Here is a 13,729-nt window from a genome sequence, read left to right on the forward strand (position 1 = left end):
AGAAAATACAATTACATGAGAAGGAAAGATAGAAATAATATGTTGGCACCCCTTGAATTAGGGAAAAAAATGAAAAACAAAAAAACAAAAAACCAAAAAACCAAAAAACCAAAAAACCAAAAAACCAAAAAAAACCAAAAAAAAACCAAAAAAACCAAAAAAACCAAAAAAACACTCCAGTCTCTCTATATATATCTGAACACAGAGATTTGCGGTTGTTCAAATTTTTAAGTTTTAAGATACTTTACCGAATCAGAAAGATGGTCTTGCTTGGACAGTAATTTTGACCTCTTGATAATACAGCCTGTTCTGGGGGTGAGATCCTAGAAAGGTCTCAGACACACAATTTTTAGATCACCTGGGTAGACAACCACTCCCCTGAAATGCGACACAGTACTGGGCTCCAGACCATGAACACTTACATGGTTCTGTATTTTATCCAATAACCACAGGAACAGGGTCAGGAGCAGGAACTGGAACACATGATTCCCTACTCCTTCAAGAATTTCCTTACCACCAAAGTAGGAGGGTTTAAGAGCAAACCTCCCGTAGCCTCTACTTTCCTAGTAGTTGCTTAACAGAAGTATATCTCAAGCCTCCTAATGAATAAGGTAAAATTCAGGGGTGATGTTAGGTACTCTCAGGGCATTCTGGCAATTGAGCAAGTACATCGATATTGCAGTTTTGCACATTGATGCCCAAGAACCATATTGGATCTAATCCCGAAAAGGCAAACAAAACCTAATAGTCACGTATGAGTAACTGCTGCCATGACTGACATTCGACAGTCCAGAAAGCTCTAAACAGGTTTTCATCATTCTAGCAAGGCTCATAAGTCTGCACATTTCTAGGCTGATTTTATGTGACATTTATTCATTATTGTGTATCTTCTGTAACACAGTTGCAACTTTATTTGAGTACAAGTCATTCTAAAAGATCACCAGGACATCACTGTTCGAATGAAATGCCAAGCCGACCTTACTTCTCACCTTGTCAAATCTGTTCTTTTCAATTTGCCACAGATTTCTGAATGGAAAACCTAGCAACTAAGCTAAATAGATTCTGAAGTCACTAGAAGCCATCCCAGTGTGTCCCATATGAAGCGGTTGGATCTCACAGTCTTCAGAAAGAAGCAAGTTCTTGAAACATGGAGGAATTTTCACATGGAAAACTTACAGATCATAGAGCAAAAGGAAGACTTTTTCCCTCACTGAATCAAATAATATGCAGAAAATTTCACAAAAAAATGACGTTTTATAAAATAATGCTCTCGGGGTAACAATAAATAGTTTGCTTATTACCTTTCTTCTTTAAAGATATTGCCACACAAGATGCTTTTCCTGGGGCCTTAACTCTCAGCAGAAAGCAAGAGAGAGAAAGAGAAGAGATGCTTATTTCTGAAGCCTCCGTGGCAGGTAACATAGGCAGGCTTTTCCGCTTGTCAGCATGGGTCCCATTAATAACCAGCACGTCAGGCTCTGGAAAGCTCAAGCAAACTCCTGACTCTGAAGGAGCTATTCTGCCTCCTCAACCAGCAAACCACTCCAGTCCTTTACATCACAAAGCAAGAAGGAAGCTTCTTTACAAAAATATATTCAAATTGAGAAAAACTTCCAAAATCAAACCACGCAAAACCTACCAGCCCAGACACTTTCAGACACAGGGCAGGAGAATGCCATCTTGCCTTCTCTAAGGTACAATGTGGTCTGATCTTTGTGCAGTAAATAACTAAGGAATGTTCCAACAACAGAAAATGTGTATTTAGGTATTAAAGCAGAGGAAGTACAAGCCTCAGTAACACTGTATATGGAAGGAGCAAGGAGAATCCAGGATCCCTCAGAGGCTTACAGAGTTGCGGAGAAAGAGGTAGGATCTGAGGATGAGTGTTTTCTGTGTGGCATTTACATGGCAGCTGCAGGGGAAGCATGTTAAAGAGGAGTGCCAGAGAAGAAGGGATACCGGGAGTGTTGCAGATAGACCTCAGTTACAATAAAAAGGAGAAAACACTGGTTTGAAATCCAAGGTGATCACACAGACACAAGGGGGATGGGGGAAGGAAAGGACTGTCATGGTATTCCCCTACAGGCCAAACAATGAGAGGCAGACAAATGTAATTACCTTCTTTAATCTCAAGATTTCTGAGGGACTGACTCACTACTTCTGAATACTTAAGGGAGGTGAGACTTTAAAGTGCTATCTGGCTTGGAGGAATGACTATGTAAAAATAGCACCTTCCTTATCCTACATATTTGCCCTGTGCATGTATTCAGTCATGTTTGCTAGCTAGTGACAAATGAAATTTTGATTAATTTTTAGCTCTCCCAGCCTTGCAGAACCAAAGAGAGGGATGAGTGTGAACTCAGTTTCACGCTGGACAAAACCTGTAAACTCCTGAAGCACCTTGGCCTCAGCATCTCCCAAGTGCCCAGAGGAAAGGGTCAATGGGGAACTACACAGGCCATCCCTGAGTGACTGGTGAGAGTCCCTCTGGAAAAGTAGTTGTTTGGGAGGAATATGCAGAAAATTTGACTAATGCCCTAGTCCTAGTTTCAGCCCCTAAAAGCAGGGACCACCTTTTCCTTATAGTTGTGTAGTCCCTACAGCTGTTTGCTCTTCAAGAGAGAAGAATAATTAAAACAATACACAATTTTTACATCTAAGATCTTTTATCTAAATTATTATCAACACTGAGGAACTCCCCTTCCCCTCCAGCAGCTTTTCCTGCTACTGGAACCTTCCTTCTTGGACACAGGCTGTTTTGTTGGTTTTATCATCTGCATCACTGTCATTCGATAAAAACACTGCAGAAACTCTGCTCACTGGAGATCCTGCAGTCACTAAGCCTGCTGAGTATCTGCAGCAAGCAACTCACTGACCAAAATATTTCCCATAAAAGGCTGTCTGCAGGGATCATACTGTGAGACCATGGATCAGCATCATCAGTTCTGCTTAATATCAGAGACATCAGACTTTGGAAAATTCTGTATCCTTACCTTTCTCAAACCACTCCTAATGCAGGACTACCCACCATTCTACACTGTTGAATATTTTATTCAGTCCTGCCTTAAAAGACTTGTGTGGTGAAGCTTCTGATAACTCCTTTGGGAGACTATATTGTAGGCTTAAAAACCCTCAGTTAGGAAATGTTTCCTGATATCCAGCCTAGATTTCTCATTTTTATCTGATTAATTCTCATTATCCCACTGTGTTTATGCCCAAACACCTGCAGCCTAGTGTTCTGTGTCTTGCTTTTAATTGACATTTAGACATTCCGTGTATATCTATATATAGCTCTTTAATCTTTTAATTTCTCTCTCTCTCTCTCACTGGAGTCATGTCTTAGCACGTGCTAAAGTAGTTTTGCTTTTTTCTTTCAGCAACGCCAATGATTATTGTAAACTTACAATGCACAAAAGCAAACTGTGACAAGCAGACTTATTCAAGAAACAAATTTCATTTCTCAATCTTCTGTCTAAACCCAAATATTCTACTAATCACATGCTTTGAGTTATAACCTACTTACTGTGTACCAAGCTTCTTGTATTTACTAATTGAGAAAGCATCAATGGTGAGGGCATTCAGTATTATAGCTGGATACAAGATGTATTTCTCAAAGCATTGAAGCCACACATAGAGCCTTTCAAACCACATCAAATGAGCAGCATCTGAAATAGAAATTCAGATAACAGATCATTTCATCAAATTATCAGCATTTTTGCACTGCAATACTGTAGAAGAAATGAGTTTGCTCACATTAATAAATATCAGCCAACATGAAACAACAGAATTCATAATGCTTTTGCAACAGAGAAATAATTTTGTTCTCTGAATTTAGACTATCTGTTTTGCTGCTTATAACTGCACTCATGAGAAATGCTCAGAAACAATAGGAGATGGTACATGCTTGATGGTAGTTTCTACATAATCCAATTACTAGTCACTATATTAAATAGCACTTTTAGTGAGGTAATGGCTCCAGAGAGACCCTCTCCAGCTCTGGCACTGACCTGGTGGGTGACATAGGAAATCACATTTGAACTCTGTCCCTCTCCTTTCCCATCTTATAGTGGCAAAATGCTGTTCATTAGACTGCAAAGTATCATTGACATCATTGATAAATGAAATATCCTTTCAGCTCTAATGACTGAAGAATTAACAGGAGCTAGAAACTGTCATAAGTATTTCTCAAAACACTTAAACAGCCATTGTAAAAAGTATCTGCCAGGATTACGTTAATCATCAGTAAAGAATATATTTTTGTATGCAGTGGACTTTTCTAACAACATAACAGTGCTTAATATGAGTATTAAACAAGAACTAAGCGCTCTGTGCCGTTCAACTGCTATGACAACATAGGTGAACTGAGTGCAGAAACACTTGCGTATGGACAAAAATAATGTCTTTATTCTCAACTGAGCTCAGATTGACAAGGTTATTGGAAAAACAATGAATGCAAAAAGGCAGAACTTGATATTGACTGAGAAATAACAATGTCAGCTACTGAATCTCCAATACTCTTCCCTGAAGGAATGAAAATAATTACGTATACATATCCCACCCTCCCACACATACCTTTTCAATGACAGGCAAAGACATGCTGAATCATCAGATTTGCCTGTTCTACAGGCACAGTTGTGTATTGTATATGTTCAAAGAGAAAGATCTAAAAGCAATCCTTCTAAATTAGATTTAAGTCATGCTTTGCCAGTATCTTAAGCTGACACTCTTGCAAAAATCTGCCTTCAGAAAATATGATCAACTTTTCTTTCTTGTTATAATGTAAAAATATTTCCTCTTCTTATTACCTAAAGGCCAGCTCCTAAAAGTTCATACACGCAGCAAAATGTCCATTTTGGAACTTAGCTGTTTTTCTCCGTTCCTCTCTCCTCCTCCTGAACTACAAATTACTCCCAGAGCTCCACTCAAGAGCTTCATCCAGCTGCCCAAAGCTGAGCTCTGTGTAAGAACTCAAGCTTGAATAAAGAGATATGCATATCATGTAGACCAAAAAGAAGACAGCTGCAGGAGCAGAGAGTGATGTGTGCAGACAGTGCAGAGAGCTCACATTCGGAGGAGGCCCAGGGAAAGATGTGCATGATTTAAAAATGGCTTATGTGAATCTGTGAGGTATAAAAGCAGTGGTAGGAAGAAGTAGATTTAAAAAATTGTCTCTTGTGTTCCAGGGTTTCTTTCTCACTCAGTCCAGCACTACTTTGTATACATCTGTTATACCATAAGCTCATACATCTTGACCTCAGCCTTTCTTCCTGCAGTCAGGCAAAACAATGACAAGTAATAAATGCGTTATCCCACTGGGGTATCATGAGAACTGGTCTGATACTTGTGATTCTGTTCAAGGCCTGAAAGTTTGACCAGCTCATCCAAAGTCTATGAAACAAAGCCAGGAATAACTTGTGGAATTGTCATTACCAGCTGCTTGTCTAATTGCAAGCAATCATCTGTCTCCCCATAGCACTACACTTGTCAAAAATTGGGATGCTGAAAATTAAATTCTATGCAGTAAAAGCTCCTCACATACATCTTGTTTTGTGTACTTCTCCTTTCATTGTCCATGCCTGACAACTACAGCATACTATCCTTTTCCAAGTTTCTCTTTCTGTATAAACAGGGAATCTTTAAGTTCAGCTCCTACATTTTTCTTACAGGGTAAAAGAAATAAGACAGCCTGTCAGACATATCTATCAAAGGGATTACACAACCTTTTCTTCAGCCTGTCTCATCTCAGAACATGATAAAAAGCCTCTGCAGCAGCCTAAGGGACTGAAATGTGTGTGTGCGTATATACATACACACACACACACACATATATATTTTTACTCTTGTTTTTTAACACACAATACGAGATACACTGCAATAACACTTAAGCCCCAGAGTGCGTAAATGGACCACATATAAAATGAGGATCGCAAAAGGAGGAAAAAAGCCTGTTGCCCGCAGCAGGTAGCATGGGAAAAGCAGCTGATCTCAAAGCAGAAGGAAACCCATCTGCAGAGATGAGTCTGGCAGATCTCTACTCTCAACCTTTTCAAAAGCTGAGTCATTGCATTTAAGAAAAAAATGTTTTCTGACAAATGAAGACAGACTTAATCAGGACAAGGGAAAGAAATACTACAGTAGTCTTTTATGATTAATTGATGTAACAAATAATAAAACTTGGGTATTCATCAGAATTACTGATTATCAGGGAGAGGAAGCCCTGAACGTGTTTTCAGTTGGACACGATCCTTAAAATAAGATTTATATTTCTACTACACTTCCCGTGGCGTATTACATTAAAAGTGAAAAGTCAACCTTCAATCATGTCTCTTGGGTACTTTTCTCATACCCAAGCCTTCTTTGGAAAGTAATCACTTTGAAAGACATGAATTTTTTAAAATAAGATTTAAATCCTTAATGCATGGTTTTGCAGAGAGTGATCTGAACTCTTTTGTTGTCTAGCTGAAGAACAGACTAAAGTCCCTCAGCAGACTGTGTTCTGACAATGCTGTCTTCAAACACCTCAGGAACATATTGAGAATGATTAAGGCACAGAATCCATCAAGAAATGACAAGCAAGCTTTTGACTGGTAGCAAAGGCAAGATGAGAGCTTGGGGGTAAAAAAAAAAAAAAAACCACCAACAACAAACTGTGCTTCTCAAAGCGTACCGTCTGCTTGCAGAAATTACTGTATCAGAAAAGGAAATCAGACCTCGACATACTAAAATATTTACTGATACTCATATGTATGAGGGCACTACTCACTGAAGTCAGCAGAAATTAACAAGAACAAATCTTGAAGAAAATTTTTCAATTCCTTTCCATTTTAATGTTTCCCTAAAAGTGTTATTATGGAAATTAGAACTCTTAAGTTGCACTACCCATGCTGTTCAAATCATATATAGTTATATGCCAAAAGTAGAAGAAATTCTGCCTCAATCTCATCAACCATTTAAGTTTTTAAATGATATAAAACACCAATGTATTGAGCATGAACTACAACATAACAAGCAACACAGCAAGTAACAGTACTGTAATGTAAAAGCAAAAGGCTGATCAGATGATGGCTTGTGAAAGGCCACTTAGGGCCAGTAAGATGATTAAGGGACAGGAGCATTTGACATAGCAGGAGAGGCTGAGAGAGCTGGGACTGCTTAGACTTGAAAAGGCTCAGGGGGCATCTGATTAATGCTTGATTGGGGGCATTTTGGGGGTACAAATACGTGATGGGGAGGGTAAAGTTGATGGAGCCAGACTCTTCTCACTAGTGCAGAGTGACAGGGCAAAAGGAAATGGGCACTAACTGAAATTCCATTTCAACAGAAAAAACCCCAAAATGAACAAACAAACAGACAAAAGAAAAAACCAAAACAACACATGAACCCCAAACAAACAAACAAGAAACAAACAAACAACCCCCTCCCCCCCCCAAAAAAAAATCCCCAAACAAAACACAACAAAAAACCCCATGCTAAAATCCATCCACACACACCCCCTCTCCCTTTCTTACAGTAAGGATGTTAAGAGTGCTAGAACAGGTTGTCTAAAAAGGCTGTAGAGCCCACATGCTTGAAGATATTAAAAACTGGGCACAGCCCTGAGCACCCTGCTCTAGCTGACCCTGCTCTGAGCAGGGAACCTGGACTAGACAGTCTCCAGAGGTGCCTGCCCAGCCTCAGCCCTCCGTGCAGTGGTCTCAGGATACAACTCCTACAGGTTCACAGAGTTGCTGGTGATCAGGGGGGAAAAAAAAAATGGAAGTGATGGTCTAGGCATGCTATTCAAAAGAGAGAAATGTAAAGCATAATTTATTCTCCCTGCTATGTTCCTTCTGGATTTACTTTTTTCTTTTTTTAAACCAAGACAAGATGCAAGTTATTGCATTCATTGTTTAGAACATATTTTATTACAAACCTCTCACTTCCCGTTGCTGGTGCTCTTTGCTTTTAAGTATGGGGTGGGAGATCCACAGCCAGGGGTGATGCTTGCGAAGCTGAGGAAGCACGTAATGTGTTACAAACCCCACAGTCCATGCTAAAGCAAACAGGACAATGCTCAGAAATGGCTGGGCCAAAAGAAAAAACAAAACATGGTTATAATTTGCAAACAATACTTTTATATAAAACTTTTAAAAACATTTTTTAACAGTTCCTATAATTGTATTTCTGTGCAATTAATTTTTATGCCTATGTACAAACTCTGACTCCATAAGTGGATATGGATTTTGAAATACATATTTTGCACACACAACCATTTTTTTCCTCTCTAGTTGGAGGGAAAAAAGGCAAGTGATCAGGTTTATTCATTCTGTCCTCAGGTTCCACATTATAAAAGAGCTGTGGACATGCCGAGGTTCAAGGAAAGAGAGGTCAAATAAGTAACACTGAAATTAATACAAATATCCATAAACTGTCTCACACATAAAAAAAAAATTATCATGGCCAGTAAATAAATCTTCACTAACTTCTCCTCCCCCAATCTCTATTGTTTCCAGCTAAAGCATCCTGCGGTTTTGCATAAAGGAGATAATATCCTTGGTGGGGGGGCAGGGCGGGAAGGGAAAGGACAGATACACACCCTTAATGATAGAAACACAGTACTGGCACTGACGGCAAATGACAGAACAGCAGCCGCTGTGCAGACGATGAGATCCGATTTCAAAATTTCTTTCTGTGAAAATAATTATTTTATATAAAATTAGTAAGCCACTATTCTAACCAAAGTAAACAACTCTGTTCCCAGTTACTCAGAGTCTGCATTGTGATAAGGCTAATCAGCACTCCCTTATAAAAAAGTATTTTCTCCACTCTGCTTCTGGAATTTATTTCTTCACATTTTAGCTTTGTCAAAGTAATCACATTTAAATTCGTCATGCCTAATTTTAAATTACATTTTTAAATAACGTAGTTTTAAGATTGGGAAATGAAAGTAATACATTTTCATACTGAGTCTGATTCTGTTCAAGGAATAGAACTCTTTTACATTATGACTATCATTTTTGAGAATCAAAATTCTGGTTCCATTTCCTATTTGAAAGCATTAAGATTTCTTCAGATTCATTTTCTCTTGCATTACTGAAATGACTCGTGCTTTTCTGTAATGTCTTCAGACACACAAAGTTAATATATTTATGTTCTAAAGTGACATGTCCCATTCTCTGATTTCCTGTATCGTAAGCCAAATTTCAGCAAGATTTTATGGATTTCAGACAAGGTCTTTTTCTAGTGTCACTGAATGATAACGAAAGGACACATCTGTCTTTCCATAAAGATCTATAACTGGGGCAGGAGTAATCTTGTTTCTAAAGACTGGAAAATAGCACTGTCTTTCCAGTTTGTTTTTCTTGGGATTAAAATGTCATTCTGAGTAAACAAATAAACCAGACAGCTTGCAAACTGTATGATCTTCTGAATTGTACTTCGGAGGTCACCCAAACATCTTCGTGAATAAAAGAAAATCTTGTCTTAGATTTATGAGAGGGACATTTAAGTTCAGCACTCAATACTACTGCTAAGTTCTCACATGAGTAACCATTTGCAGCTCTTCTTCTAGAAACTGATTTATGCTTTAATTCAAGGACATATAGAAACCACATGTGAAATGCAACATTTTTGTTAGAATTAGAAGCTCATCTGATTTCCTGGTGTTGCAATCTAGGTAGTCTTCATGTATCTCATCAGAGAAAAAGAAAGAACACTAAAATAATGATGGGATAGCAAACCTATGAGTAAGGGAGATAAAAAGAAAGCAAGCAGAACAAGCAAACAGAAGGGTTGCAAATTACAGGGGAAGCTGGTAGCAACCACTATATTTAGGCTGCCTATCACTCCCTGTTATGAAAGATGCTTCGTAGTAAAAGGTCACAAGCATCAGCAGTTCCCCTTGCTGCAGCAGGCCTTTGAAATGCAGCAGGACTAAAAAGCCTTCAGGCTCAAGAAGTACTTTTGCTTTGTCCCAGGAAACTCCGATCTGGTTTAGCTGAATTCTCCAGCCATCAAGGCTGTCGCTCCCTTTCGCAGGCTGCTCGGGAGCACGCAGCTCCAGAGGAACAGCGCTCCTTCCCTTCCCAGAGCTGGGCCCTCTCCAGACACAGGCCCCTGCTCCGCAGGGACTACAGGCGGCAAGGTGTAGGAGCAGAGTTTAGGTCTTCCTAATTCTTCCCGACCATCATTTCAAAACATAGCCCTGCTGGCCTTGCTCCTTGGCTGCCATACGCAACAGGAGAAGCGCAACATGGGGGACCTCCCGGAAAAGGCCTTCTCTTCCCCCAGCAAACCCTCATCACTAATCTCTCCCCACAGATCCTCTCTGCTCAGTTCAGACCTTCTCTCACTAGCAAGTTGTGTATCCACCTCGAAATCCAGTAGTTTTAGTACGTGGGACAATACTGAAAAATCATGGTCAAAACCCTGATAAAGATGGGTAAGGGAATTATTACCAATTTATGTAATGGAAATAATTTTTTTAGCCTTTTATTTTTTTTTTAAAGATAGTGAATACAAAATCTACATGAAGCAGCAGTATTTACATAGATGTTGTATGCAATATCCTTAAAAAATGTTGAAAGGTTAAAAAAAATTATTTCCATTACATGCACTTAGCTTGTAAAATACAGCATCTGAGAAAGTTAAACAGTGTCAGATTTCTATAGAACTACTTCAGCCCCTTTATGAATACATACTATGAAAAGTCTTCATCAAGTATCATTTTCTGAAGAGCTGAATTTAACTACTCAATAATCTAAAACAAGCTTGTAAGAACAACAAACACGCTCCAATCATATTTTCAAGCTCTTCTGTACAATCAGAAAGGAGCTGGATCTACTCAGCTTGGAGAAGGCTGAGAGAAGATCTTATCAATGCTTATAAATATCTCAAGGGTGGGTGTCAAGAGGATGGGACCAGACTCCCTTCAGTGGTGCCCAACAATAGGATGAGGGGCAATAGGCACAGACTGAAGCATAGGAGGTTCCATCAGAATATGAGGAGAAACTTCTTTACTTTGAGGGTGCCAGAGCACTGGAACAGGCTGCCCAGAGAGGTCGTGGAGTCTCCTTTTCTGGAGACATTCAAAACCCGCCCGGACACATTCCTGTGCGATCTGCTCTGAGTGAACCTGCTTTAGCAGGCGGGTTGGAGTAGATGATCTCCAGAAACCTCTTCCAAGCCCACCCATTCTGTGATTACTACTAAAATGAATTATTTCTCTCATAATCAGGTGACTGAAGAAGCTGCCATTTTAACAAAAGCACCAAATATTAAGAATTTAGCTATAAAATCAGAAGAGGTGATAATAATAGACATCTGGTGGGCAGGCATGGGATCCCAACTTTCCATTCTATGCACAGGCCAGGTCACCAAAGGGAACAAGTTGTAATTACATAGATTATATTGCACAGGACTGGTATTTGTCACCTTTCCCATCCAAGTTTCCAAGTGTGTGTTTCAGGATACTCTCACCGCTTTTGACACATATCAACAATCCCATCCAGGAAAAGGCCTGTGCTTTCAAAGCACCCTTACTATTCAGTTTTTTGAACCCACATTTGACAGCTGCATTCCAACTCTGGCAACATCTAAAGTGTCTACAGTTACATGCGTGCCCAGACTTGCCCTTTTGCCCTTGCACAGAACAGCTTCAAAATGTAATCGCATTACTCAGCTGCTGACTTGCACAACAGTCCCCACAGGAGCTCCTTCTTGATGTGGCAGATACATTCAAACTTCTCAAAAAAATTCAGATTTTTTTTTTCCTTCTAAAACAAAGCTAAGCAGGAGTCACTTTTGTTTCATGGCATAGTGGGCAGGGCCTCCCAGGAAACAGCTGACCCTGGGCAGTTACCTCTCTGGCTGATGGGGTCTCAGAGACACCTTCCAGGAAAAAACCTTGGGCACCCACCTACAGGCTGCTATGGGTGGCTCTGAGGCTTCCACCTTCCTGCTGAAGGCAGCCAGCTCCTGCAAAGCACATGCCTACCTTGGACGCAGCTTTGCCCCCCATTCTGCATTTAAATGCAACTCTCTAAAGCAGGATATTGGATTCCATTCCCACGGCTTAGGAACTGAATGTTGAAAAGCCCTACCATGTGATGCTTGATTGATCCTCCATTGCAATCAGTCCAATGTGGAAAAGCTAAGTTCTGATCACAGTTAGAATCTCTGCATTTTGCACTCAAGGAAAAAAAGAAACCCCAAACCAACAGCAATACATTTGATGCCTCACAGATTTTGCAAGCAGAACATACTACAGTGATGCTTTTAAAAAATTACTATTTTCAATTATTCTTTTGGAGCTTTGTACAAATCTTTTTACTAGCTATCTGAATGTTTGTATTAATGGCCAGGAAGGAAGCAGAGTTTGAATGTAACACATTAGCACCCTCAGGCCACTGGTTAATCTAGTAATCAGCCATGTGGATGCCTATAGAAATTAATTATAGTGGTAGGAAGCACCATTCTCAAAGTTGAATGGTCAATTATCCATCACAGCTGCTTTATAATTCAGGCTTCCAAAGCTGGCAATTCTTACACAGCTATTCAAGCAACGAAAAATAGTAAAGGTCATGTAACTAAACATTAGAGATGCTGTATTTATTATTCCTAACATCAATGAAAAGTCACTACAGACTACAACACATTAATTTTCAATATTAACCTTGCTTGCTTTCAGCTCCTCGAGGAGGTGGTTTGGTTCTGTATGCCTCAGGATTTCTGACTAAAGCAGGTTTTGTTTAAATGGCATGTTATGTAGACTGTGCGTCTGTATATACATTAGGGCATCCTTTTTGTTGCAACCTTCCATCTCTTGCCACTGACAGAGTATTCAAAATACTCTCCTCACAGAGGAGCACTCCAAGAGGAAAAAAGAAAACAAACCACCACCACAAAATCTTCAAATACTGACATATTGTTTCATCCAGTTTCTGAACTGTTTGAAGATCCCCTTGCAGAAGTTCTGGAAGCTATTTTAAATTGGCTTTTAAGAGTCAGGTGAGTCCTACATCCTAAACACGATTTCTGTTGCTGAAGCAAGTCAGCAGAGACTGTCTTGATTGTGCTCCTCAAATCTGAGGCACATGCATTTTCTCCTGCCTCAATTCTCCCCTACTTGCTCTATTAGTACTGCACTTTGAGACAGCAGTGAGTCTCTTGGCGAACTAGTTTGTGTTTAAATGAGACAGAGGTATCAGATAACACAGGGCTTAGACAAAGAGCCTGTATTAATCAGAAATTGCCCTCTCTTTCTTCAAGATATCTCCCAGCGTGGAAGAATTAGCACTGCTAATTGATATGGTAAGCAAACACATTTGCTTACAGTTTTTATACAGATAGAGGGAAGCCCGGACAGAGGTAAAGAATGAGCAAGGTCCAGCAACACTGAAGTAAAGCAGCGTCTAAAAGCAGCAGCATGGACTATCAAGTGAAAAGAACAGAAAAGTGCCAATCCCCAAAACCAGGTACATCCTGGAAAGCAAAAGGTGCCAGGAATCCCACTTAGTTAAATGAAAAAAAACGACTGGTAAAACATGACAGGAGTAAGACATAGTGAAGAGAAGAACTGAAGTCCTACATCTGGCCAGTCCCACCACAGTCCTCCCTGCGCTTCTGCATCCTCTGCCCCAGTGGCTCAAGGGCCCAAGTGCGGTTGAACCACATGGCAACGGCGTTAGTATAGACATCAGATCCCTGTCCAGGTTACTGACATAAAAACATAGGTCGAGAGTCTGCAGCA

At 39.8% G+C, this 13,729-nt stretch overlaps 1 protein-coding gene across 1 annotated transcript in view; it reads right to left on the reverse strand.

Annotated features, from left to right (window-relative positions):
- The window catches only part of PCNX2 (pecanex 2), a 149,383-nt gene that overhangs the window by 69,436 nt on the left and 66,218 nt on the right, over positions 1-13,729 (reverse strand). Inside the window, exons 18-20 of the mRNA XM_065631048.1 lie at positions 8,576-8,668; positions 7,913-8,063; positions 3,524-3,665 (exon numbers count right to left, since the gene is read on the reverse strand). Of these exons, the coding sequence (XP_065487120.1) occupies positions 3,524-3,665; positions 7,913-8,063; positions 8,576-8,668 (386 nt within the window). The remainder of the gene's footprint in view (positions 1-3,523; positions 3,666-7,912; positions 8,064-8,575; positions 8,669-13,729) is intronic.

Source organism: Caloenas nicobarica, chromosome 3 (assembly GCF_036013445.1).
Source record: "Caloenas nicobarica isolate bCalNic1 chromosome 3, bCalNic1.hap1, whole genome shotgun sequence".
Taxonomy (NCBI): Eukaryota; Metazoa; Chordata; class Aves; order Columbiformes; family Columbidae; genus Caloenas; species Caloenas nicobarica.